Below are 24711 nucleotides of genomic sequence, written 5' to 3' on the forward strand. Positions count from 1 at the left end.
TGGAAGTTAGCCAGTGTTCACCTGGACTGTCAGAGAATGGGACAGGGAGTGGGTGGGAATGAGAGCTTCCTGTGCTCAGCTGGCATCTGAGGATCAGGAACCAAGCATCCTTTTAGGTTCTGGCATGCCAGCTACTCAAAGTCAGCCTCTGCCAAGTGCTAACTGCCTGGCACTGGTCTGAGCTCTTCATGTACTGAATCACTTCATTCTTGCCTGGGTTCCAGGTCATGGCTCCTGAGAAACATAACACAGAGAGGGCAAGCAATTTGCACAGCACTGCAGAGTCAGCAAGACTGTGGCAGAGAAGGATGTCAAGTGGCAGTGGCTGCCGCCTCTGAGTAGGTCTCCAAGACAGGAATTCTGAAGGGTACACACAGCTCTGAGGGAAGCGCTTCTTGGGGACTTTTGGGTAGGACATGGGGCCTGCCTCAAGACGAGATCTGGTATGAAAAGAGAGGCAGGAGCTATCCAGGGAAACCACAGCAAAGGACCATGAGGAGGACTTAGCAGGGGCATGCTGTGATAGACAGAAGGGGCAAGCTGAGGTAAGGGGTACAGGAACAAGCAAGGAAGGCAAAGGGAAGAGCCTCCAGGGGGAGGAGCAATGAGGTCAGGCCGCTGGGAAATCACAGGGAGGCCCTGCCTGCAGGGGAGCATTATGACATCACATTGACCCAGTGTAGACTCAGTGGCAGAGGCAGCAGTACTGGGCTCATGGTTTTTGCAAACACCTGCAGAAAGAAGTCATTGTTCTTGTATGACATCTCCAGAACCCCAAGAAAGGTGAAGGGCTTTTCAGGGGAGTGTTAGAAAGTTTGGGGGTGGGTCAAGGGGAACAGGTGCCTGCCTCATGTAGCCAGGGAGGTGATTTAGTGGGTAGTGCATAGGATTTGCATGTGTAAGCCCCCAGCATCAAGCATGCCAGAGTAGAATGACGTTCTATTCTCTTATATTGATATGGGGAGAGAGAGAGAAAGGGGGGGGAAGAGAGAGAGGAGATGCAGAGTGAAGGATAGGAAAGAGGAGGGCAGGGGAGGTAGCATAATGGTTATGCAAAGAGACTCTCATACCTGAGGCTCCAAAGTCCTAGGTTCAATCCCTTGCACCACTATAAGCCAGAGCTTAGCAGTGCTCTGGTAAAAAGCAAAAACAAAACAAAAACAATGTGGACTGCATTTGGAATAGCCAATTTTCAGCAGCCATGCTTCAACAGTTCAGAACAAACACTACTTTATGAATGATTTGCACTTAGCCCTATAGCTCCAGATGGTCATTGTCCCCATGTATGCTTAATCTAAATGCATTCAGGAGGTCTTCACTCCTTTATTCTACACCATAATGTCTTCACAGCCTGATGTGTTTTGCACACTCATGTGTATCCCAAGTAGCTGCAGAGTGGTGTGTGCGGACCTAGAGCATCCTGGTGGGTGAATGCGGGGGGGGGGGGGGGGGGCAAGGGAGCAAAGTTTGTGTCCCCTACAGGCCATGTGCAGAATCCCACTCAGAACTTGCCACTGTTCACTGAGTCTCAGGACCCATGTCAAGACCCAGTGCCTTAGTGCAGACTGCAACCCTGTTTCCACACCTCTCTTTGGGGAGCTCATGCCTCCACACCCACACACATGGGAGAAATGCTCCATCATAGCTTCTGTGGGAAAACAAACAAACAAACCAGAAATCAGTCTTTTGGAAGCAGTTGAAACCCTCCTATTTCAGAAGGTGACACCTTTTACTCTCGGATATGTGTGTGTGTGTGGGGGGGGGTGTTGACTGCATTTCCTTTTTATTTATTTACTTATTGAATAGAGACAGAGAATTTGAGAGGGAAGGAGAAGAAGGGGGGCAACAAACTGCAGGACTGCTTCAACAGTTGCACAGCTTTCCTCCAGCAGGAGGAGCAGGGACATGAACCCAGGCCCTTGTGTGTGCTTACGTGTGTACTCAACGAGGTGTGTCACCCCCAAGCCCAAGATTGACCGCATTTTCTTTTTGTTATCTGGTGGTTGTGACTGAGAACATGGAGAGCACAAGTGACAGTACACTGACCCCACATTGTCCAGGGGGAACACAGGTCCCTGCCCACCCCACATGGACCCTGTCTCTTCTTCAGGCCCAGCTTACTATACACAAGTTGGCACCCCAATGTCTGTAAATCCATCATTAGAATGCAGGGATGCAATCTTATCCATTTCAAATCGACTTCTTTCTCCTTTATCTTCTAGGAGATGTTGAATTTTAGAAGAAAAGTGCTGCTAGTGGTTTTGCTTGCTTTATCCTTCATGCTTCTTAAGCGCTATTTCAGGTAAATATATTGATGACTCACCCATGACCTGTTGTATTCACACTCATGAGCCAGACCACAGAGTTTTATTCAGATGTTAATAAGACTCTTGAAATGCATTGGTGCACCTGGTTGAACACACATGTTACAATGTCCAAGGACTGAAGTTCAAGCCCCCACTCCCCACCTGAAGGTGGAAAGCTTTTCAAGTAGTGAAGCAGGGTTGCAGGCGTCTCTCTTCCTCTCTATCCCCCCTTTCCTTTTCGATTTCTGACTGTCTCTATCCAATCAATAAGTAAAGGTAAGTAAAAAAATAAAAGAAATGCATTGGTCATCTGCTCCTCTCTGTGGAATCAAACAAAGTGTACATGTGTTGAGTCTTCATTTTGACAGAGTTAGCAGCCATTTGTGGGTATTTCTGGAACCTGGTTCCTAGAGAGAGCAATAACTGAGCACCTTAATCTATGGATCAGAAAATGGTCAGACAGGCCACAAAATGTGGGAAGGTCAGGCGTTACACTGCACACGCCAGGAGAGAGCACAGCCAGCTAAGGGAGTGCTGAGTTTCTGTTTCTGATAAATGGTAAACTACCTCCATGTCCCTTCTTTGCATCTACTCTAAGTGACTAAAAGCAGCTGCATAAGAGCACACAAGACGGTCTTTCCAAACGGTATGTACAAAGCTGATGAATTGTGAGAAAGAATGTCTTTAACAGTGAAAACTCTTCAAAATGCATAGCCAGCAAAATGTGTCTGGAAAAAACATGCAAAGAACTCTTCAAACTTGGCAATAAGGAAACGCACAACTTTATTCAAAATGTGAGCACGACCTGAATAGACCTCTCCCTGGAGAAGACTCATACGGAGCATGCAACAATCACTCAGCATCATTTGTCTCTTGAGGGTTGTAAACTGATGCCACTACACTACCAGATGACCTGAATCCAGAAGGCAGATAGCACCTACTCAGGACAGGGGCAGTAGGGAGTCCCTATTACTGCTAGTTGGATGCAGGTATTAGGGACAATCACCTTGGAAGAGTCTGCTGGGTTCTTAGATACTAAACACTGTTTTTCCAACCATTCAGCAATGGTATTCCAGAGTTATTTCTTCAACTGACTTAAAATACTTGTGTCTCCAGCCTGTCTGTGGTGTGTAAAGCTGCCAGATTCTTAACTGTCAAACTTGGAAGCAATTGAGATGCCCTTCCATAAGCGAGTGGATCAGCTGGGGCCGGGTGGTGGCGCACCTGGTTAAGCGCACATGTTACAATGCACAAGGACCCGGGTTTGAAACCTCAGTCCTCACCTGCAGGGGGAAAGCTTTACAAGTGGTGAAGCAGTGCTGCGGGTGTCTCTCTATCTCTCACCCTCTCTATCCTTCCCTTCCTTCTCTATTCCTCCCCTCTCGATTTCTGACTGTATCTATCAAATAAATAAAGATATTAAAAAACAAAAAAAAATGACACCTATATAATGAAAAAGAAAGAGAGTGGATCAGCAAACAGTGGTCACCCAGATAACTGTGGTTCGTCACTAAGAGGACACAATCTATCAAGTCATAGCATGACATGCCATCCTAAAACCTCGTAAACCATGCTCAGTGGTTGCGTGCATGCATGAGGTCCTCAGTTCATTTCCTGATAACACATAAATTAAAACTAAAGTGAGGAGAAATAAGTTATCAATGTGAACTTCAAAAAGAGGTCCATCTACAACTATATGCCACCAAGCTAAAGAATCTGGAAGAAATGGATGATTTCCTAGATACCTACAAACTTCTAAAACTATGTAAAGAGGAACTAGATAACATGAACAGGTCCATCACAGCAATTCTAATGGAATTGAAGCAGTTATCAAAAATCTTCCCCAAAATAAAAGTCCTGTACCAGATGGTTTTACAAATGAACTCCACGAAACCTTCAAAGAAGAACTAATACCTCTACTTTTAAAAGTCTTCCAGAAAATTGAAGACACTAGAATACTCCCTTCCATCTTCTATGAAGCCAACATCACTCCGATACCAAAAGCAGACAGGGACATAACTAAAAAAGAAAACTACAGGCCAATATCTCTGATGAACATAGATGCTAAAATATTGAACAAAATTCTAGCCAATCGGATACAGCAGTCTATTAAAAAGATTGTTCATCATGACCAAGTGGGGCTTATCCCAGGCATGCAAGGTTGGTTTAATATACATAAATCAATCAACGTGATCCACCACATCAACAAAAGCAAGACCAGAAACCACATGGTCATATCAATAGATGCAGAGAAAGCCTTTGACAAAATACAACATCCCTTTAAGATCAAAACACTACAAAAAATGGGAATAGATGGAAAATTCCTGAAGATAGTGGAGTCTATCTATAGCAAACCTACAGTCAACATCATACTCAATGGTGAAAAACTGGAAGCATTTCCACTCAGATCAGGTACTAGACAGGGCTGCCCACTATCACCATTACTATTCAACATAGTGTTGGAAGTTCTTGCCATAGCAATCAGGCAGCAGCAAGGAATTAAAGGGATACAGATTGGAAGAGAAGAAGTCAAACTCTCTCTATTTGCAGATGACATGATAGTATACACAGAAAAACCAAAGGAATCCAGCAAGAAGCTTTTGGAAATCATCAGGAAATACAGTAAGGTGTCAGGCTACAAAATTAACATTCAAACGTCAGTGGCATTCCTCTATGCAAACACTAAGTTAGAAGAAGTTGAAATCCAGAAATCAATTCCTTTTACTATAGCAACAAAAACAATAAAATATCTAGGAGTAAACCTAACCAAAGAAGTGAAAGACTTGTATACTGAAAATTATGAGTAACTACTCAAGGAAATTGAAAAAGACACAAAGAAGTGGAAAGATATTCCATGTTCATGAGTTGGAAGAATTAACATCATCAAAATAAATATACTACCCAGAGCCATCTACAAATTTAATGCTATCCCCATCAAGATCCCAACCATATTTTTTAGGAAAATAGAACAAATGCTACAAATGTTTATCTGGAACCAGAAAAGACCTGGAATTGCCAAAACAATCTTGTGAAGAAAGAACAGAACTGGAGGCATCACACTCCCAGATCTCAAATTACACTACAGGGCCATTGTCATCAAAACTGCTTGGTACTGGAACATGAATAGACATATTGACCAGTGGAATAGAATTGAGAGCCCAGAAGTAAGCCCCCACACCTATGCACATCTAATCTTTGACAAAGGTGCCCTGACTATTAAATGGGGAAAGCAGAGTCTCTTCAACAAATGGTGTTAGAAAAAATGGGTTGAAACATGCAGAAGAATGAAACTGAGCCACTATATTTCACTAAACACAAAAGTAAATTCCAAGTGGATCAAGGACTTGGATGTTAGACCAGAAACTATCAGATACTTAGAGGAAAATATTGGCAGAACTCTTTTCTGCATAAATTTTAAAGACATCTTCAATGAAACGAATCCAATTACAAAGAAGACTAAGGCAAGCATAAACCTATGGGACTACATAAAATTAAAAGGTTTTGCACAGCTAAAGAAACTACTACCTAAACCAAGAGACCCCTCACAGAATGGGAGAAGATCTTTACATGCCATACATCAGACAAGAGGCTAGTAACCAGAATATATAAAGAACTTACAAATATCAACAACAAGAAAACAAATAACCCCATCCAAAAATGGGGGAGGACATGGACAGAATATTCACCACAGAAGAAATCCAAAAGGCTGAGAAACACATGAAAAATGCTCCAAGTCTTTGATTGTCAGAGAAATGCAAATAAAGACAACAATGAGATACCACTTCACTCCTGTGAGAATGTCATACATCAGAAAAGGTAACGGCAACAAATGCTGGAGAGGTTGTGGGGTCAAAGGAACCTTCCTGCACTGCTGGTGGGAATGTCAGTTGGTCCAGCCTCTGTGGAGAGCAGTCTGGAGAACTCTCAGAAGGCTAGAAATGGACCTACCCTATGACCCTGCAATTCCTCTCCTTGGGATATATCCTAAGGAACACAACACACCCATCCAAAAAGATCTGTGTGCACATATGTTCTTGGCAGCACAATTTGTAATAGCCAAAACCTGCAAGCAACTCAGGTGTCCAACAACAGATGAGTGGCTGAGCAAATTGTGGTCTATATACACAATGGAATACTACTCAGCTATAAAAAATGGTGACTTCACCATTTTCAGCTGATCTTGGATGGACCTTGGGAAATTCATGTTAAGTGAAATAAGTCAGAAACAGAAGGATGAATATGGGATGATCTCATTCTCAGGAAGAAGTTAAAAAACAAGATCAGAAAAGAAAACACAAGTAGAACCTAAACTGGAATGGGCATATTGCACCAAAGTAAAAGACTCTGGGGTGGGTGGGTGGGGAGATTACAAATCCAAGAAGGATGACAGAGGACCTAGTGGGGGTTGTATTGTTATATGGAAAACTGGGAAATGTTATGCATGTACAAACTATTGTATTTATTGTTGAATGTAAAATATTAATTCCCCAATAAAGAAATAAAAAAAAAAAGAGGTCCATCTGCTACCTTGCTGCCATGTTATCCTGGTGTGTTGTTGTCCTTCTGCATTTTACAATAAGATGGGTTTCACAGTCAACTGTAAAAGTGTGGATGTGTCACCCTTTCTGAGGATGACAGTGATGGCTGTCCAACCAGGAAGGGTACTTTGGACCACATGCTAATCCAGCAGGGTCTCCTCAGTAACTGAATGGCCTTGCATTCTAGATCTGCCATTCAAGTTGCAGCCAATCTTTGTTCACCACAGCTGCTTTTCTCATTTACTCAGAGAACAAGTGATTTTCTGAGAGGGTTCACAACTTTAGAAAATAAAAATACAGTGAGAAACAAATACTACAACAGAACATCTCAATGAATTTTGTCAGAGAAAATCGGGGATTTCTGGTAAAGCAAAGAACAACAGGGGCCTGGGCGGTGGCTTATCTGGCTGAGGGAACATATAACCAACCAAGTGCGAGGGCCTGGATTCGAGCCCTTGCTCTCTACCTGCAGGGGATTCGCTTCATGAGTGATGAAGCAAGTTTTCAGGTGTTTATCTTTCTCTCCTTCTATCCCCTCTCCTTTCTCAATTTCTCTCTATCCTATCTAAAAAAAGGAAGAAAGAAAGAAAGAAGGTAGGAAAGAAAGAAAGAAAGAAAGAAAGAAAGAAAGAAAGAAAGAAAGAGAGAAAGAAAGAAAGGAAAAAATGCTGCCAGGATGGTGGATTTGTAGTGCTGACACAGAGCCCCAGAGATAACCATGGCAATAAAAAAAAAAAGAATAAAGAGAAATGAAAGAAGAAAGAAAAAGGAAGGAAGGGAAGAAAGAAAGAAAGAAAGAAAGAAAGAAAGAAAGAGAGAGAGAGAGAGAGAAAGAAAGGGAGAAAAAAAAGGAAAGCAAGCAAGAAAGATCACCACCTGAAGGGTGGTGATTGAGCATGGGCATTGTGAACAAGAGGGGTGCCATGTTTGCAGTTGCTTTAAATCCATGTGAACTGCTCAAGAATGCCCAAGTCCAGCATTCCAGAGCAGACCTTCAAGTAAGCTCCCACAAGCCCCATCATGTTCTGAGTCAAGTTCAGCAGCAGAAACTTTGTTCCTGAAGGCCTGGTCATGAGCTAGTTGCAGACTCCTGGTGATGTCAGAAGGGGCTACCCCTCAAAGTTATTTCTCTTCAAATCAGCTCAGGGTTATGGCAAGGAAGATAAGCTCATTGAATGGCTGATTGACTGAAAAGCACAATGAAGGTCTAGTTGAATAGTGAACTTGGGGGACACAGATGAACACTGGGGTCCCACTTTGGCCCCTTTGCACTAGTTCCTGACACTGTCATGCCAGAATGACAAAGAGCTCAAGAAATCTACATTGTGTCTGGTTCACATTTGCCAACCTCTGATTTGTAGTTTTAACCCAACACCTTCCCACTCCACACTCCTCCTCCTGGGTCCTGTCTTTGGGCTACTTAGGCTCCCACCAGAGGTCTGCCATGCACAGTCCCACCAGTTAAAAGTCCCTGCTGAGAGCTCCACAGGGTCTCAGTCCTGGAGTTAACTGGTGGACCTGTCATGCCCTGGGGGTATGGTAGGTGATTTAAGTAACGCAGTCTTCCTTCCATACCAGGAATCCAGCAGAACTCCGGCTATCAGACTGGTTTAATCCCAGGTAAGACCCTGCTCTCAGCAGAGCTTGATTGGAAGTGGTAGCTTTCCCCTCTTCCAGTCATAAAATTATATCCATTGTGGGAGGTTCCCAGTGGTTCTGCCATTTGCATCTTTTCTTTATTGGGGGGATTAATGCTTTATAGTTAACAGTAAAATATAGTAGTTGGTTCATGTGTGACATTTCTCAGTTTTCCACATAGCACTCCAACCCCCCAGCTATGTCCTCCTCTGCCATCATGTTGCAGGACCTGAACCACCCCCTACCCACCAGAGCCCTTTACTTTGGTGCAATACACCAAATCCAGCCCAAGTTTTGCTTTGTGTTTTCCCTTCTGTTCTTACTTTTCAGCTTCTATGAGTAGGATCAAACCTAGGCTCCTAGGTTTAAGTCCCTAGTTGTCCCACTTTCTTACCTACAGTGAAAAAATTAAGATGCTTTGAATCTTGACAAAATTGTTAAAATATCCCAATTCAGTTTGCATTTTGGTGATGATTATTGTGTTAGAATGTATTTTAGTATGTTTATCACTCATTTCTCCTTACTCTGTTAAGTTCTTCTATAAATACATGGAGAAAGGCTTCTACTGACTAAGAGCATTTATTCAGGAAGAAACAGCTGGTGCTCAGTATGGAAAGGAAGCTTTGTGGCTTTTTCACTGGTCCTGGGATGACAGCCTCTCTGCAGCTCCCCAGGGTTTATTAATGATGTTTGCTGTTATGTTTGTCTGTTTAATGAATTCTCTGAACTTATTTGATGAAGTCTATATTCTTTACTGTGTATGGCCACTGGAATCTCTGCCCAGAGAAAAAATTTATAGTTTCATTTAATATATATATATTATTGGATAGAGACAGAAAGAAATTGAGAAGGGATGGGGGAATAGAGAAGGAAAGAGAGACACCTACATCCCTGCTTCATTTGTGAAGCTTTCCCCTGCAGGTGTGGATCAGGGGCTTGAACCCTGGACCTTGCTTACTGTAATGTGTATGCTTAACCAGGCAAGCCACCTCCTGGCCCCTGATTTATAGAGATTCTATAGTCTATTATTTAAAGTATCCATATTTCAGACAAACAGAAAAAGATCAAATATGTATAGAAAGACCTCATGACCACAGGGACTGCTGGCATAAGTTAGAGGGAACCTGCCCACTGGAAGCTGCTATGGGAGCTGAGTAGAGTGGCCCCTGGCTTGCTGGGGAGATGGTGGGATAAAGCAGATAGGAGCCACTGGGACTTTTGTCCTGACTCACAGGTGTTAGGCAGATCACTCACACTTTGCGCCTCTGTGCACCCCCCACACACACACACACACACATGAGGGAGGGTGGTTATAGTGCTCACTGCCTTTTAGCACCTGGAATAGTGCCTGGCCCAGGGCATGTGCTCCGTCAACATTTGTCTACCTAAGTAAGGGGCACCTGGCTAACGAGTTTTCTTTGCGTCCAACAGAAAACGCACTGATGTTATCACAATGACTGACTGGCTTGCTCCAGTCATCTGGGAAGGCACCTTCAGTCGAGAGGCCCTGAGGAAGCACTACCACACACAGAACCTCACCGTGGGCCTGGCCGTCCTTGCTGTGGGAAGGTATGGCCTCCACTGTGAGCACCTCTGAGCCTCCTCCCTCCTGAAGGCCCCATCCCTCCCCATGGTGCCTGTCCCTCCTCATCCCAGTCTGTCCCACACAGAGTGTAATGTGATTTTCTCCTTCCTCATCCTGGACTCAGGCGCCTTTGATGCCTTTTTCCCTAATAGCACCTTCCTCCTATCTGATGTTCCTGCGGTCCTGGGCTTTATTGGGCTGGTTCTCCTGCCTTGTCACTAACTGGGGCAGTGGTGCTCTGGCCTGGCCACCCCCACACTGCCCCCTATGGTAGGGTACTATCCCCTCAACAGTTAGTGTCAGACATATTTTCCTGAGGATATTTAGGAAAGTGTGTGTGTGTGTGTGTGTGTTTTCATGGATGCATGTAATGTATTTGTATGCATGTGTGTTTTCATGGATGCATGTAATGTATTTGTATGCATGTATATTTGCACACACATGCACGTGTGTGTCTTGCAGGATTGCAGACAAGTACCTGGAGATGTTCTTGCAGTCAGCGAATAGGCACTTCATGGCGGGCTACCGCGTCATCATCTATGTCATGACTGAATCCCACCGTATGGCACCAGGAACCAACGTCAAAGCTGCCCGCAGCTTCCAGGTGTTCACCATCCCCGATGACATCTGGTGGCATGACCCTGACATTGTGCGCATGAAGACCCTGGGCAAGCACATCGTGGAACACATCCAGCACGAGGTGGACTTCCTCTTCAGCATGACCGCCAGCCAGATCTTCCAAAACGACTTTGGGGTGGAGGCTCTGGGCCTGCGGGTGGCTCAACTCCATGCCTGGTGGTATTTTAAGGATGCAAAGGACTTCCCATATGAGAGGCGGCCCACATCCACTGCCTGCATCCCCTTTGGACAAGGTGACTTCTATTATGATGGTGCACTGGTGGGCGGCACGCCCCTGGAGTTCCTGGACCTCATAGACGTATACCTGAACGGAGTGGCTAATGATTTCCAAAAGGGTCTCAACAGCTCCTATGAGAGCCACCTCAACAAGTACTTTCTCCTCAATAAGCCCACCAAGCTGCTTTCCCCGGAGTATAACTGGGATTCCTCCTTCTTCCCCCCTCCGCAAGTCCAGTATATTAAGGTAGCCCAACATTCTAGAAGGAGGGTATGATCATTCCTATCACAGCAATGGAGTGGTGGGGTGTGGGGGGGTGTCAATTCCTGGCAGTTCAGGGCACTTTAACTGTTTCCTGGTGTTAGAGACCTAAAGGGTATACCCACCCACAAGAAAGATGTTTTCCTTCCTTGCAATTTTGAGGCACCCACTTTCACCAGTGAAGGACCAAAAATAATAAAAGGTATTTAATGCTTAAGTAATCATGCAATGTACAATGATGTTTCTAACTAACCGAGTGCGTGCGTGCACATGTGTGTGTGTCATAGGTAACATGGCATAAAATGGGAAACAATTAATGGAGAAATACTCTGGTGCAGAAATTTTTTTTTCAGAAACACAAAAGATCAAAACGGGGAAGAAGTAAACACTCGCCCACTTGGTCACAAAGTATGTGGTGGTTCCAAGGTGCCAATTTAATTCCCTCAGAATGTTTACCTCGTAATATCAACTGGTGGAGCTACCTTACCATGCATGAGGCCCTGGATTTAATCCCTAGGACCACATGGAAGCACCTTGGACAGCATCAAAGATCATTTGGTCTCTCTCTCTCCCCACCCCACCCTCAAGTGCATAGAATGGAAATACTAGGTACAGGAAACTGCTTGACAAAATTAACACATGGTCAAGGTCTTTGGCTCATTCCCCGATACAACATTAAAAATAAAGGAGGAGAGGCTGGACGGTGGTATACCCAGCTAAGCGCACACATTACTATGGGCAAGGACGTGAGTTCAAGCCCCCCATCCCCCACCTGCAGGGGGAAAGCTTTATGAGTGGTGAAGCAGTGTTGCAGGTGTCTCTCTCTCCCTATCTTCCTCTTCTCTCTCAATTGATCTCTGTCTCTGTCCAATAAATAAATAAATATTAAAGATAAAGCAACTGGACATGGCTGGATAGAGTGGGCCTGTGTATCGATCCTCCCAGCATCAACAGCAAAGCCACAACAAAACCTGAAAAAAATCACCCATAGAAAGAGACCTTTCTCAGCAAGAGTAAAAAAAAAGATAAATGTCCAGATGTCAGGAAACAGAAAGGCTCACTTTCCAAAGATGATAAGCTCCATAGACAGAGATCTATCACACACAGAACTGGAAGCTGCCCAGCAGGGGGCAGTCTGCACCAAAACCCCAGTTCTCTTTTCTCCTATTCCTCCACCTCTAGGGCAATGTGAAACCAGATGTTTAAAAACATAAGGACAGATAGAAACAGGCTGGGAGTATGGACTGATCTGCCAATGCCCATATCCAGCAGAGAAGCAATTACAGAAGCCAGACCTTCCACCCTCTACACCCCATAATGATCCTGCGTCCATGTTCTAAAGAATAGGAAAGCTTCCAATGGAAGAAGGGATAGGACATAGAACTCTGGTGGTAGGAATTGTACCCCTCTTATCCTACAGTCTTGTTGATCATTATTAGGTTAATAATAATAATAATAATAACCATAAAGAGGAAGAGGGAGATGCAGCTACTCTGGTGGTGGGCCAGATCCTCACAGAATACACAATGTGGTGCCGCAGTCCTCTTGAGGGATGAAGATTCTAAAGCCTTAACACTCTTTTATGGGGGGTAATGTAAGTTTAGGAAGTGCTGTGATTGGGCTCTGTGCTCCCACCCCCAACCGTGATTCAAATGTGAAACTCCTTGCCTGGTATGGCCTTAAGAAGGTGACTATGTGTGGAGAAGACAACTAGCTGGTCACTAGGGTGGGCTGGGCCTGACCCAGTCCCACTGGGGTGCTCACAGGATGAGATCAAGGTGCAGCCAGACACATAGGCCCCAGGAAGAGGTATTGTCTCAAGAGAAGCCAGCTCGCTGCCCAGTCTTATGCTTTAGCCCTGGATTTGACACAAGAGTGCCTGTTGTTTAAACCACTGTGGTGCTTGGCCACCTGGCAGAACTGGTACAATAAGTATTTTAAAAATATGGCACAGCCCTGAAATCATGAAATACTGACAATCACCTCATGGCACAGAGGCTAGAGATGAGAAACATGAGAGGGCTGCAAGGAGCTGCCACTTGGCTTGTGGCTTTACTGTCATTACATTGTCACAGAGATGCTCAGCTAGACCCACCTGTCATTCCACTGTTTGTTTTTGTTTGTTTGTTTGTTTTGTCAATCATGTGTTCTTGCATGCCATACAGTAACTCTCAAAAAATTAAAAAACAGAAAACTTGCAAAGCAGAGGGTCATTCAGTTAGTCACAACCCTTCTGTGAAGGTTCCCTGTGGGCAGGCCTGGGAAAAAGAGGGTAAATGACATTCAACTTCTGCACTAAAACATGGCAATACTCCCCCACCCCACATACACTGATTTATGGATGAGACAAGATTTATTGGGGGGCAGAGAGGTCGCACACCTGGTTAAGCGCACATAGTACTATGCACTAGGATCTGGGTTTGAGCCCCCGACCTGCAGTGGGGACACTTCATGAGTGGTGAAGCAGGTCTGCAGGTGTCTCTCTTTCTCTTTCCCTCTCTACCTCACCCTCCCCTCTCAGTTTCTCTCTGCCATATCAATTAAAAAATTAAGAGAAAAAAAGATTTATTGAGAGTTCCTAAAATTTTACCTTTGGGTGGGGATTATGGAGATTACTATGAAAATACTGTAAATTGAGGGAGTTGGGCGGTAGCGCAGCGGCTTAAGCACATGTGGCATGAAGTGCAAGGACCGGCATAAGGATTCCTCCCCAGCTGCAAGGGAGTCGCTTCACACGCGGTGAAGCAGGTCTGTAGGTGTCTATCTTTCTCTCCCCTTCACTGTCTTCTCTTCCTCTCTCCATTTCTCTCTGTCCTCTCCAACAATGACAACAATAGTAACTACAACAAGGGCACCAAAAGGGAATAAATAAATAAATATCTAAAAACAAAACAAAAAAAAAAAGTACTGTAAATTGCTTGATTTACCTGAAGGAGAACAAGTAAACTTGTCAGGGTCTAGAATTTTCATGTTTGCCGACAGGTCTGTTTAAGAAAAGACAGCAGAAACTCAAGGAAGGTCCCGCCTATCACATTGTGACTAGCCAGGACCATGTTGTCTCACTGTGAGCACAGATGAGGCTTCTAAACAAATTTAGTTTTTTCAATCTTATAGGCAGAAAGAGCATCTCTATATTTTGTATTGCTTGTGAAGTTCAGCCTTCTTTTAAACTATATTTATCAGCCATTCCTGACATATTAATGCATATGACACAAACCCTTTGTCATTGTAGCTGAAAACATGAATTTCCTTTTATTTTTAATTGCCACCAGAGTACTTGCTAGGGCTTGGTGCCTGTGCAACAAACCCACCACTCCTGGCAGATAAGACAGAGAGAAATTGAGAAGGGAGGAGGAGGAGGAGGAGACAGGGAGGGGAGATATAGACGGGGAAGGACAGAGAGATACCTGCATCACTGCTTCATTACTCATAAAGCTCCCCTACCTCCTAGCAAGTGGTCACCTTGAAACTGGCTTGAACCCAGGTCCTTGCACATGTTAATGTCTGATATCAACCAAGTTTGCTCCACCTGATACCTTGAAAATATTAATTCCAAGGTATGGTTTGTATTTTAATTTTGTTAATGACCACTTTTTGTCACTGCCACCTCTCTCCTTGATAATTACATCCATAGGACAGATGCCCCACCCCAAGTTAGAGATACTATGGAAATTTCAATATTTCTATTTTCAGAAGTAATATTATAATATACAGAATACTCTAATCTTATTTTTTCCAACTAATGTCTTGATAATGTCCTCCCAATGTTATTCATTCAGTGGGAGGGGGAGATAGCGTAATGGTTATGCAAAGAGACTCTCCTGCCTGGGGCTTCAGAGTCCACATCACCATAAGCCATAGCTGAGTCAGTGCTCTGATAAAAAAAATTAAGAGGAAATTTATTAGGAGAAGATATTACAGGAAGTATATTAGAAGAGATACTGCACTCCACCACACCCCTGAATGAGGGTGGGCAGTTTTTGAAGAAGAGATATGCCAAATATCTTTTTTACATAAATAGATAAAATATCTTTCTTAAAGGTGGGCCATTTATGTAATAAATTATATAGATAGTAAGTCCTCACTTTACATCATTGATCTGTACTGGAATACTGTGACTTTAAGTGAAAGGATGTAGCTCCAGATTGACCACTGGCTAAATAATATTTGCAAAAGTGATGTTTCTACAGCATATTTCTGGCCACCAAATTTCTAAGGCCCAAAGCACTTACAATATTAAAAGAATCATTCACTGGTATTCCAACCTTCTTATTCTACTTTGGGGCTGCAGGGGCCTGGAGCCACTCACGGCAGCTGTGGGCCAAGGTGGGGCTCAACCCCAGAAAGGGTGCCCTTCTATTACAGGGGGTGTCACATGCATCCACACTCCCTCTGATGGGCAAGACATGAAAGGGAACCTCATATTATTGGGTGTGGAAGGAATGCAGAAGGCCTGGAGAGCAGGTGCAAATCCACACAATAGCACCGCCCCCTCCCTTTGGGAGTCAACATTTTAACACTTCTTTCTCAGCATTATGAGGAAGCAAGGACATTTTTAGAGGGCCTGCTTTACTCATGTGCATTACCTAAGTTTTGTTTATTTGTTTGTTTTTTACCAGAGTACTACTAAATTCTGGCTTAAGATGGTGCAGGGGAGTCAACCTGGAACTTCAGAGTCTCTGTTATGGGAATCTTTTTAAACAGCCATTATGCTATCTCCTCAGCCCTTCTACCCAGTTTTGATTATTCAACTGATGTCACATGGTATTGTTTCATTTTTTAAAAGTTCTCTTTATTAATTTAAATGAGAGGGATAAAGAGAACCAAAGCATTATTCTGGAATGAATTTGGGACCTCACATATTCAAGTCTAGAACTTAATCACTGTGACTGGCCCTACTTGTAAGCCACACAATTTTTTTTTCTTTATTGGGGAATTAATGGTTTACAGACAACAGTAAGATACAGTAGTTTGTATATGTGTAACATTTCTCAGTTTTCCACAGGATAATTCAACCCCCTAGTGGTTCCTCTTCTGCTAATATGTTCAGGACCTGGAGCCACACAATTTTTAAATAACTAATTCACTGTTTTTGGCACCCAGCTTATTGACATACACAATGACTTCACCACTCTTGAAGACCATTTTCTTCCCTTTCTCTTTCCTTTTTTCTTATAGAAATGGAGAAAAATAGGGGTGGGGGAAGAAGGGAGAAAGACAGACACCTGCAGTGCTGCTCCACCACTTGTGATCTAACCTGAGTCCTCAAGCTAGGTCCTTGACTACTCTACTGGGTATGCCCCTACCCAGTTCCCCTGGAGACATAATTCTCAACTTTTCAATTTCAGATAGACTGTTTTAGAATCACAGATCAATTTATATTCATCTTTTCTGTAAGATGTTTCAGATCTTTTGTTCCTTTGTGTGATTATAGATTTCTGGTTCACAATTTAGAAAAAATAGCCCACTAGAACACTGAATGAATTGTTTGGCATGTTTAGGAGAATTGTTACTTGGCCATGACATTGTAGACTGTGTGGGAAAGGCTGGTAAGACAGCTCCTCTGAGTAGCACTCCTGCTTTGCCATGTTCATGACCCAGATTTGAACTCAGACACCACATACTGGAGGAAATTTAAGTGCTGTGATGTCTATTTCTGCCTCTGTTTCTTTATCTGAAACTCCAGTCAACCCAGAGTGATGAAACCCCAGCAACAACAAAAGACCATGCGGGAAGATCCTGTGTCAAAGTCCTTTTCACTTTTCCATCCTCCCAAAGCCAGAATTTGAAGACAAAAATCCCGTATGAGTTCCAGAGGTTTCTTGTGAAGTGGGCAAGCTTGTCCTGTAGTTACACAGGCCACTCTGCCTTCCTTACTGGGTTTGCTTGGTCCCTGACAGCGCTGTGCTCTTAGTCCTTGTCACAGCTGCCTTTAAGAGAGCTTCTCAGGCTTGATTCACTCTGCCCTTGACATCCTGCTGGGCCCATGGAGTTGCCTTGCTGAGGCTCATGAGACCCTGCCTTGCCAGGGTATATTCCTGGGGACAGGACCCAGTCATTCCTGTCTCTGGCATTTGCAGAGCCAAGGAAGGCTCTGACTCCATTTTCTGGGAATCAGCCTTGCCAGTGGGTGACCCAGTTTCTGCAGAGATGGACCTCTGACTGCCCCAGCAGGTCCTTGACTCTCAGGGAAGGGTGGCACCTTCCTCATCCTGTGTTTACTTGTCTCTTCTGGGGCACAGGGCTGGGTTGCAGCTATTCAGTGCCCCCTAACCTGGATAGGACAAGCTGCTTTGGTTCTTGGGGAGCAGAGAGGAGTCCAGATGGGCACAGGCCACACCCCTGCATGGCCAGCTCCCTAAGGCTTGGGGTGGCTACATAGCCCCCCACAATTCCACAGCCTGCCCCCCTCCTGCTGAGTTCTCGCCAGTCCTCAGGCCAGGCTGTGGGGCTTGTGGCTGGCAGGACCTGTCATTCTCAGTCTGAGAGGGCAGGGTTCCAAGCTGGAGGGGCTTAGCAGGTGGCAGAGGAGCTCAGAAGGTTCCTGGGTGACTAGAGGATGGGAGGGATATTTGGTGAGGGTGATAGGCAGACAGTCTTGGGGTAGTCCCTAAGCTTCAGGTGGGGGACAGTGAGCTGTGGAGGGAAGGGAATGAGTGAAGATTCTAAGGAACATTATGACTTCTTTTGTAATTCATCAGTCACACCTCAACATACAACCTCTATCCCTCACACAGACCCCTTACCTCTGGCCATCTAGCTACCTCTTTCCTGTCCCACCATAGCTATCCATGACCATCTCCCAGCCCTCTGACCATCCACTATCCTCCCCTCCCTCTGCCACAAGCCTGCCATCCCCTGCCCCTGTGAAAGGTATTGACTCCAACAAAATGGATGTCATCATTGTTGTCTCTCTGTATAATCTACCATTTGTTCCCAAACTCCTATAACAGGTACCCCAGTGTTTGTTGATTGACTGAATGAGTCACGAGGAAAGGGTACAGGGAGAGATAGACTAGGTCTGTAGAGCTCTGCCCCCCTATTGTGTGACTTTGACCTTGTTTCTGAACCTCTCTGATCCTAGGTGCCCCATCCATAAAATGAGGGCATGACTGTGTCTAGTCCATATGTTATGGGTTTTATAAGATACCAGGAAAGGTCTGACCCCATTGCACCTCCTAGAGGTTGACACATTTTTCATAGTTCTGCTCTTGTATTGTTGCTGGGCTAGGGGTTGAGGTGGGGGTGGGTAGAGGAAGCCCCAGGTGCTGAGGTTCCAGGGAAACAGGACTGGAGGGTCTTGCTCACCATCGAGATTGAAGACTGGGGCCTTCTGCAACTGGAATTTCTGGACATACCCTAGGTATTCCTTCAGCCATCTGGGGTCCTCCTGCATTCTTCTCGCTGAAGTCAGAGAGACTAGTGGTGAGGGCTCATGGCCAGAGGCCCTGGTTTTTTAGGCTATGCCCCATCCTCCTGGCTTCAACAACCCCACCACCCCCAGAGCCTTGCAAGGTCACAGACTTGACCTTGATGGTGTTAGTCAAGCCCTTTTCCCCCCATTGGTAGTCCCCCACATGGTACTCTGGCACTAGCTGCTCCCCTCTTGGGATTCTCTTGGCCTCTGTTTCCATCTGCCCACTGTCTGGTGCCCACCCTCTGAAAACCTTGAGTCTTCTCCCCAGCATCTCTGCCTTAACCCTGTGGCTCTTTGTCTATCTCATGTCCAGGCCTCTGCATGTGGGCCAGGGGCTGAGCCTAGAGAGGCTGCCATGGTGTGAGAGGGAGAACAGCAAGTACAGCCCAGCACCCCCCTCAGGGCTGGTCTGGGGATGATACCTGCTGGCCAGCCCAGAGATCCACCACCTACCCAGCAGTGCCCACAGGCTGGTGAGCTCGCCACTCTCCTTGAAGCGGATGTAGAGGATGAGGCTGTTGTAGTCGGTGCTGACAAAGCGCACGTGCACACTGCTGTCCCCCTCCACTGCGGGCACCCGGAACAGGGACAAATGACCTCTCTCCCCATGCCCCATGCCCCATGCCCCATAAACCCATAGATGGGAGAGGGGCAGATGCCAAGGTGTGGGAAAGCCTCCTTTCAGTGCCAGTACAACCCGCTTCTGGACATTGAGGCCAGTGTAGGACAGATGTGGTCCTGCCCACTCCCAACCCAGAGCAGGTCCCAGGCTAGAGGTTGGGCTACTCACCGGGGCCTTGGTACTGGCCTTGGATCTGGGTAGGCTGGAGTGTGAGGTTCACTTTGGAGCATACCCCCTCTCCTCTGGAAAAGAAGGTGCTTGCTCACAGGACATCCCACCCTGTCTCTCACCCTCTGAACCCTACTCTGCCCAGGGGCTGTGGGAGACACCCTGGCTGGAATCTTTGGGTTCACCCTACTTGGAGGAGGAGGGTGGGACCTTGTGTTGCCAGTGGGGCTAGAGAAGACAGTATTGAGGAAATTTTCCTGGAAGGGGTTACAACCTCAGATCTCTGTGGGGTCTGGTCCTGATTATCCTTTTTCCCCTGGGTTCCTGGACAGGCTGCACCTTTGGAAGCTGTGACACTCTGATATGCAGGTGTGTGTGTGTGTGTGTGTGTGTGTGTGTGTGTGTGTGTGTGTGTGTTGTGTTGTGGGTATGAACTGGGGATGCACATCCCCCCATATGGTGTCCCCCTGCATGGATGCCCCACTATACTGGTGCTTAGTTCTAACTCTTCCCACTCCCCCACCCCACCCAACCTGAGAAACTAAGATGCTTGCATACATCCAGAACAAGATGAACTCCAGATTTCGGCCTCGGGTCCAGATGGAATGGAGAGCCAGCTTCAGGGGGTCCCCTGGGGATATCAGGCCTGCTTGGCTGGCAGCCAGCTGCATGGTCAGCCAGCGTCCCTCCACCTACAGGAAGGAGGCATTGGGCTGATGAGATCCTGTGGGGCACTCCCTGTCCTTTCTGGGGACAGCTCCCAGCACCTCATCTCCAGCACCCAAACAAGGCAGGGACCCCAGTGATAAGTGCACACCACCTGGGGGGTGCATAAGTGATATCTAAGCCCTTCCCTTCCCTCAGGACTACCTATCTTCATCCCAGGGTTGACATCCTGATGGCTTGCTAGCAGTGCCACCCCCAGGTGACACTGGCTCCTGTCTTCATTCAGGGACTGAGTTTGACCCCCATTACCTTCTGTGCATCAAAGTCTAGCTGTACTGGCACTTCTTCTAGAGTCTTCTGGGCCCCCACCAGGCCCAGGCCAAGAGCCAGCAGCAGAAGTAGCCCTCTCCACAGGACCATGATAGCAGGTACAGGCGCCGGACTGTGGAGTTTTGCTATGAATGCAGTGGCCTGGGATCCATGCAGCTGCCTGGACCTGCTGGCTATCCAACCCTGAGGAGTATTCCAGGTCATTTCCCAGGAAGGTCACGCCTCCTTGTCACCTGCATGTGTTTAGAAGATGTGAAGGGCAGGGCCTGGGACTAGGTTGTTGAGACAGTTCATCCACATTGCTGATCATCCTAGAAGCCCATTCCCTGCTCTCCTACAATGGCACACCCTCCCTCAGAGCCAGAGAATCTAGGCCCCACCTAGACTGTCCCCACCTCTCCCTGCCATTCTCAGTGTGTGTGTGCCTGTGTGTATGCCCATGTGTGCAAAATCCTAGCCTCCTGTCCAGAGATTTTTCCACATGCCCAAAGGGTGTGTGACCCTCTGGACTACTTGATCTCTTCTGGCAGGCCAGCTCAGAGACCTCAACATCCAAAATTCATCTCTGTCTTCCTTTGACTTCTATGCCTGGCCCCTGAGGTTGGGAATTTAAGGGGAAAATGAAGACTCTTAGGACATGTGCAAATATCCACATTCAGTTGGGAAAGTCACAGAATCTTATTTCCAGACTCATATTATCTTTGATGCAGGGGATGGAATTGATATCCTGTTTGAATGCTCATCCACCCACCCCCAACCATTCTTCCATTGTTCCATCCATCCATCTATCCATTCATCCATTCATCCTGTTCCTGAAGGTTTAAAAGTGCCCTCAGATGTGTACTGATCCCTGATGTCAGGAGGTTTTGGATGTAGACTTTTGGTTTCAGCCTTATTCCTCACTCTCTGAACCCCCATGACCCCACCCCACATGCACAGAGAGGAGTCAGAACAGAATATCGCTAGGTTCTCTCTTTATTGCTGAGTTAAGGCTCAGGCCAGACGAATAGGGGGGACACCATGCTGGTTCTGGCAGAGTGACATCCAGTAGCACCAGTGTCTTCGTCCTCCCTGGTTCCTGATGCAGGATGGGCAGGGGTGTACCTAGAAGCGGCAGGGCTCTGTGGAAGAGGGGAAGGGGGCAGTCACAGCTGGGAACCCAGTCAGGGACTGTGCACTCACACCCCCTGAAGGATGATACTTTGGTGATTCCTGCAGGAGCAGCAGTGGGGACTCAGAGTTAGGACATGGTGTGCTTCTCCCTCCCCCATCCAGAACCCATGCTTCCCCAGGATGGCAGAGTGTAGAGTGCTTACTTACCATCCACCTGGCCGGGGATGAAGAACAGAATGACTTGAGCATCCGCTGTTTTGGCGAAATTGCTGAACTTCTCCATGGCTTCCTTGTTGAAGGTCAGGGTCTTGGCTGGGGTGGGAATTGGGGGGGGGTGAGTGGGAAGCCTGGGGCTTTGATGAATCTCAGGGAGGAAGAACAGAAAGCCCTCCCACTGGGGGTGATCTCCAGGTCCAGCCCCTCCAGCCCTTCCCTGTCTTCTCAGGGGTTTTGGTTTGCATGGTCACAGGAGCAAGACCCCCAAATATTCAGGTGCACCCCACACCTCCAGCCAGGCTGGCAAAGCCAGGGGTCTTGGGATAGTCATGGGCATTGCCTGTCACCGACAATGTCACTGTGTGATTATTTTAGGAACCTTCTCCTCTAAAACAATTCTCATCTCTGACTCCCTGTTTGGTGAACAGCAGGTGCCCATAGTCCTCTGCCCATCAGGGCATCTATCACATGCTTTCACAGGACCTGCTGACACCTCCCCTCCCCTCCCTGAATGAGCACCCCTCTTGTCTGTGGGCCCCTGGTGGACACCCTAGCCCCTTCCTGGGACACTGGCTACTGTGCTCACCCAGTTCCTGGCAGACCAATTTCTTCTGAGGAGCCCCCTGGGCACTCTTTATGCAGACGATTGGGTATTCATCTGATTTGTCGGTGTTCACCAGGAAGAACAACAGCTCCTCATCATTGTCTGGGGGAGATACTGGAGGTAAGCTCTGTTTCCTCAGGAGGGATGCTGACAAACATCCCTCAACAACACCAGAGAAGGGTGGCTCCCCATCTCCCTCCACCCACTTGCCAGAGGGAGGTTCTCCCCCAGCACCCCAACATGCTGTGGTCTTTCCCTAGTGTCATCTCTGACATGAGGCTCCCACTGTCACCGTGAAGCTCTGAGAGATACTCAGAGACCCTAGGACTTGGGGTTCATTTAGCTCTTAGTCCAAGATGCACTCCAGGTTCTGGGCTGTTAATAACAGGACTTCTATACTCATCCCCTAGTTATGTCTCAAGATAAGGAGGTACCCTTCTGGAGATAGGGTACACTGGGGAGGGGAGCTGCTCTGAGGGCTCCCCATAGTCAAATCCCCAGGACTTGGCCATTTACTGGGCATCTTCAGAGAAAGTGTTAGATTTCCAACTCCCCACCACCGCCCCCCGTGGCATGGGACAGTGGTTGAGATGGGAGCTCATGTCAAACTTGGCCATCAAGGGAGGGAGGCCTTAGTGGGACCTCCCCACTAATGCCTGATTCCCATGGATTTAGAGAAGAATGAGTGAATGGGCAGTGAGTAAATGCCTTCCAGTCTTGGGTGGCAGGCTGGAGATGGACTCAGATGTTTTGTGACCTTGGCCAGGACCCTGAGCCATACCAGTAGTGGTTGTTCAGCCTTGTCACCTGGGGAGTGACGGCAGGCAGGGCAATGACAGCTAGTGTGCATGGTAGTGCCCCCACTGTAGTCACCACTCCCCACCACCATGTCTGAGTCTGGGGGCTCCAGTATGATGAGGTGGGCCTCTGCCTCCCACTTACATTTGATCTTGAACTCAGCAGGAACAGCGGTTTTCTCTGCCACAATCTTCTTCTCAACACACTTGTCATTTTCCCTGGTAAGGGGGAAGGGGCTGTCTGTGAGCCATTTCAGATTGTGTCATGTGGAAGCCACAGCTGCAGAAAGGACAAAGGCTAACTTCCAGAGGGCCCAGGAGGAGGAGAATATGAGAGGACCACCCAGGCCCAGTTGACCCCTGTTATGGCTGAAAGGTGACCAGGCTGGACAGGATATGAGGCCAGCAGCAGACAGAGAGGGCCAGGTATCCACATCTCCCTCACCAGGTGCCCGCAGGCACACACCCACCATTTGGTGATGGTGATCTCCAGGTTGCCCTCGGGAGTGAGTGCTATGGCCTTGAAGAACACTTTCAGGGGGTCGTCCTTGGAATCTAGGAGGGCGATGTTGTTGGCTGCCATGGCCATGCTGTGCCAGTTCCCAAGTATCTGGGGAGACCACATGTTGCTTGGAGGCAGAAGGGAACCTGGGCCTATTGGGTGCTCTACCCCACCTCAACCCCTACTCCGTCAGGCTGTCCAAGGTGGAAGCTGAGCTGGGATTAGGGGACACTCACAGATCCCCTTCCTGGGCCCTCCTTGAGCCTCTTCCATTGCTGACCTGAGGAATGTTCTAGCTAGACTTGCTCTGAGCCCGTCATCTGGGTTGAGTGCAACTGAAGAGATTGCAGTACACAGGGGTGCTGCCAGAGGCCCAGCTATGTCCTTTCCCATTCCAATGTGGGAGACCTCACCTCTATACCTCAAAATGTGGTCCTCTAAGGAGGTGGGTCTCTACAGGGTGATTAAGGTAAGGCAATGAGGATGCAGTGTGGACACAGGTAACATGGTGGGGGCAGTGAGTGAGCACATGGAAGGAACAACAGCTTTATACTTAGGAGTAAGGACTTGGGGCGTCAACCATGCCCACACCTGAGCTGGGACCTCAGTCTCTGAGACTTGAGGCATGGCCATAGTTTAGGCCCTCTGTGGAGTTTGTGGTATGCCTTGGGGGAACTAACCAGCCCCTAACATGGCAACTTCCTCCGGCCTCCTAGAGTCCCTGACCTCCTAGCTTCCTGCATGCCTGCAGACCACTGCCCAGCCCAGCTACCCCCAAACCTTTTTAATGTCCACATCCTTCATGGGCTGGGGGACATCGATGGCCTGGACGGCATACACGAGGGCCAGGGCGAGCAGGACACACTTCATGGCTGTGGTGGTAGTTGCAGCTCTGAGCTCAGAGAGTGAGTGATGGAGGCTGAGCAGCAGACCCAGGGCCTCTTATAGGAGAACTGGGCCACACCAGCTGCCCCCCCCCCACAACACGGACACACACTTCCCCGAATCCCCTGGACACCTCTCCCAAGGCCCTGGGGGCTTCCTTCTCCAGGACCGCAAGGTGTCTCTTTCCTCTGAGTCCAAACAGGAAGG

The 24711-nt window shown here is 47.1% G+C and overlaps 3 protein-coding genes across 6 annotated transcripts; 1 reads left to right on the forward strand and 2 right to left on the reverse strand.

Moving 5' to 3' along the window:
* The first annotated feature begins 724 nt into the window (after positions 1-724).
* On the forward strand, positions 725-11401 carry GLT6D1 (glycosyltransferase 6 domain containing 1). 3 transcript variants are annotated; one of them, XM_060198921.1, is made up of 5 exons: positions 725-783; positions 2223-2302; positions 8423-8464; positions 9914-10051; positions 10530-11401. In XM_060198921.1, exons 2-5 carry the CDS (start codon positions 2226-2228, stop codon positions 11197-11199), a joined length of 927 nt encoding a protein of 308 aa, XP_060054904.1. In that variant the 5' UTR covers positions 725-783; positions 2223-2225; the 3' UTR covers positions 11200-11401. The 3 variants fall into 3 exon arrangements, with proteins under 3 accessions (XP_060054904.1, XP_060054905.1, XP_060054903.1); XM_060198920.1 differs by lacking the exon at positions 725-783 and adding an exon at positions 1367-2144; XM_060198922.1 differs by lacking the exons at positions 725-783; positions 8423-8464 and adding an exon at positions 1364-2144.
* Positions 11402-16061: 4660 nt separating this feature from the next.
* On the reverse strand, positions 16062-20605 carry LOC103112140 (beta-lactoglobulin-1A/1C). Of its 2 annotated transcripts, XM_060199398.1 has the most exons (6): positions 20367-20597; positions 19950-20083; positions 19392-19465; positions 19055-19168; positions 18493-18588; positions 16078-17820 (listed from the first exon to the last, which is right to left on the reverse strand). In XM_060199398.1, the coding sequence occupies exons 1-6, from the start codon at positions 20589-20591 to the stop codon at positions 17795-17797; spliced, it is 669 nt and encodes a 222-aa protein (XP_060055381.1). In that variant the 5' UTR covers positions 20592-20597; the 3' UTR covers positions 16078-17794. The 2 variants fall into 2 exon arrangements, with proteins under 2 accessions (XP_060055382.1, XP_060055381.1); XM_060199399.1 differs by lacking the exon at positions 19055-19168 and having other exon boundaries at positions 16062-17820; positions 20367-20605.
* Positions 20606-21352: 747 nt separating this feature from the next.
* Positions 21353-23590, reverse strand: LOC132540811 (beta-lactoglobulin-3-like). The gene is made up of 5 exons (XM_060199000.1): positions 23563-23590; positions 23263-23358; positions 22303-22467; positions 21708-21812; positions 21353-21508 (listed from the first exon to the last, which is right to left on the reverse strand). The coding sequence occupies exons 1-5, from the start codon at positions 23588-23590 to the stop codon at positions 21492-21494; spliced, it is 411 nt and encodes a 136-aa protein (XP_060054983.1). The 3' UTR covers positions 21353-21491.
* Between the last annotated feature and the right edge of the window lie 1121 nt (positions 23591-24711).

This window comes from Erinaceus europaeus, chromosome 10, assembly GCF_950295315.1.
Source record: "Erinaceus europaeus chromosome 10, mEriEur2.1, whole genome shotgun sequence".
NCBI classification, from domain to species: Eukaryota; Metazoa; Chordata; class Mammalia; order Eulipotyphla; family Erinaceidae; genus Erinaceus; species Erinaceus europaeus.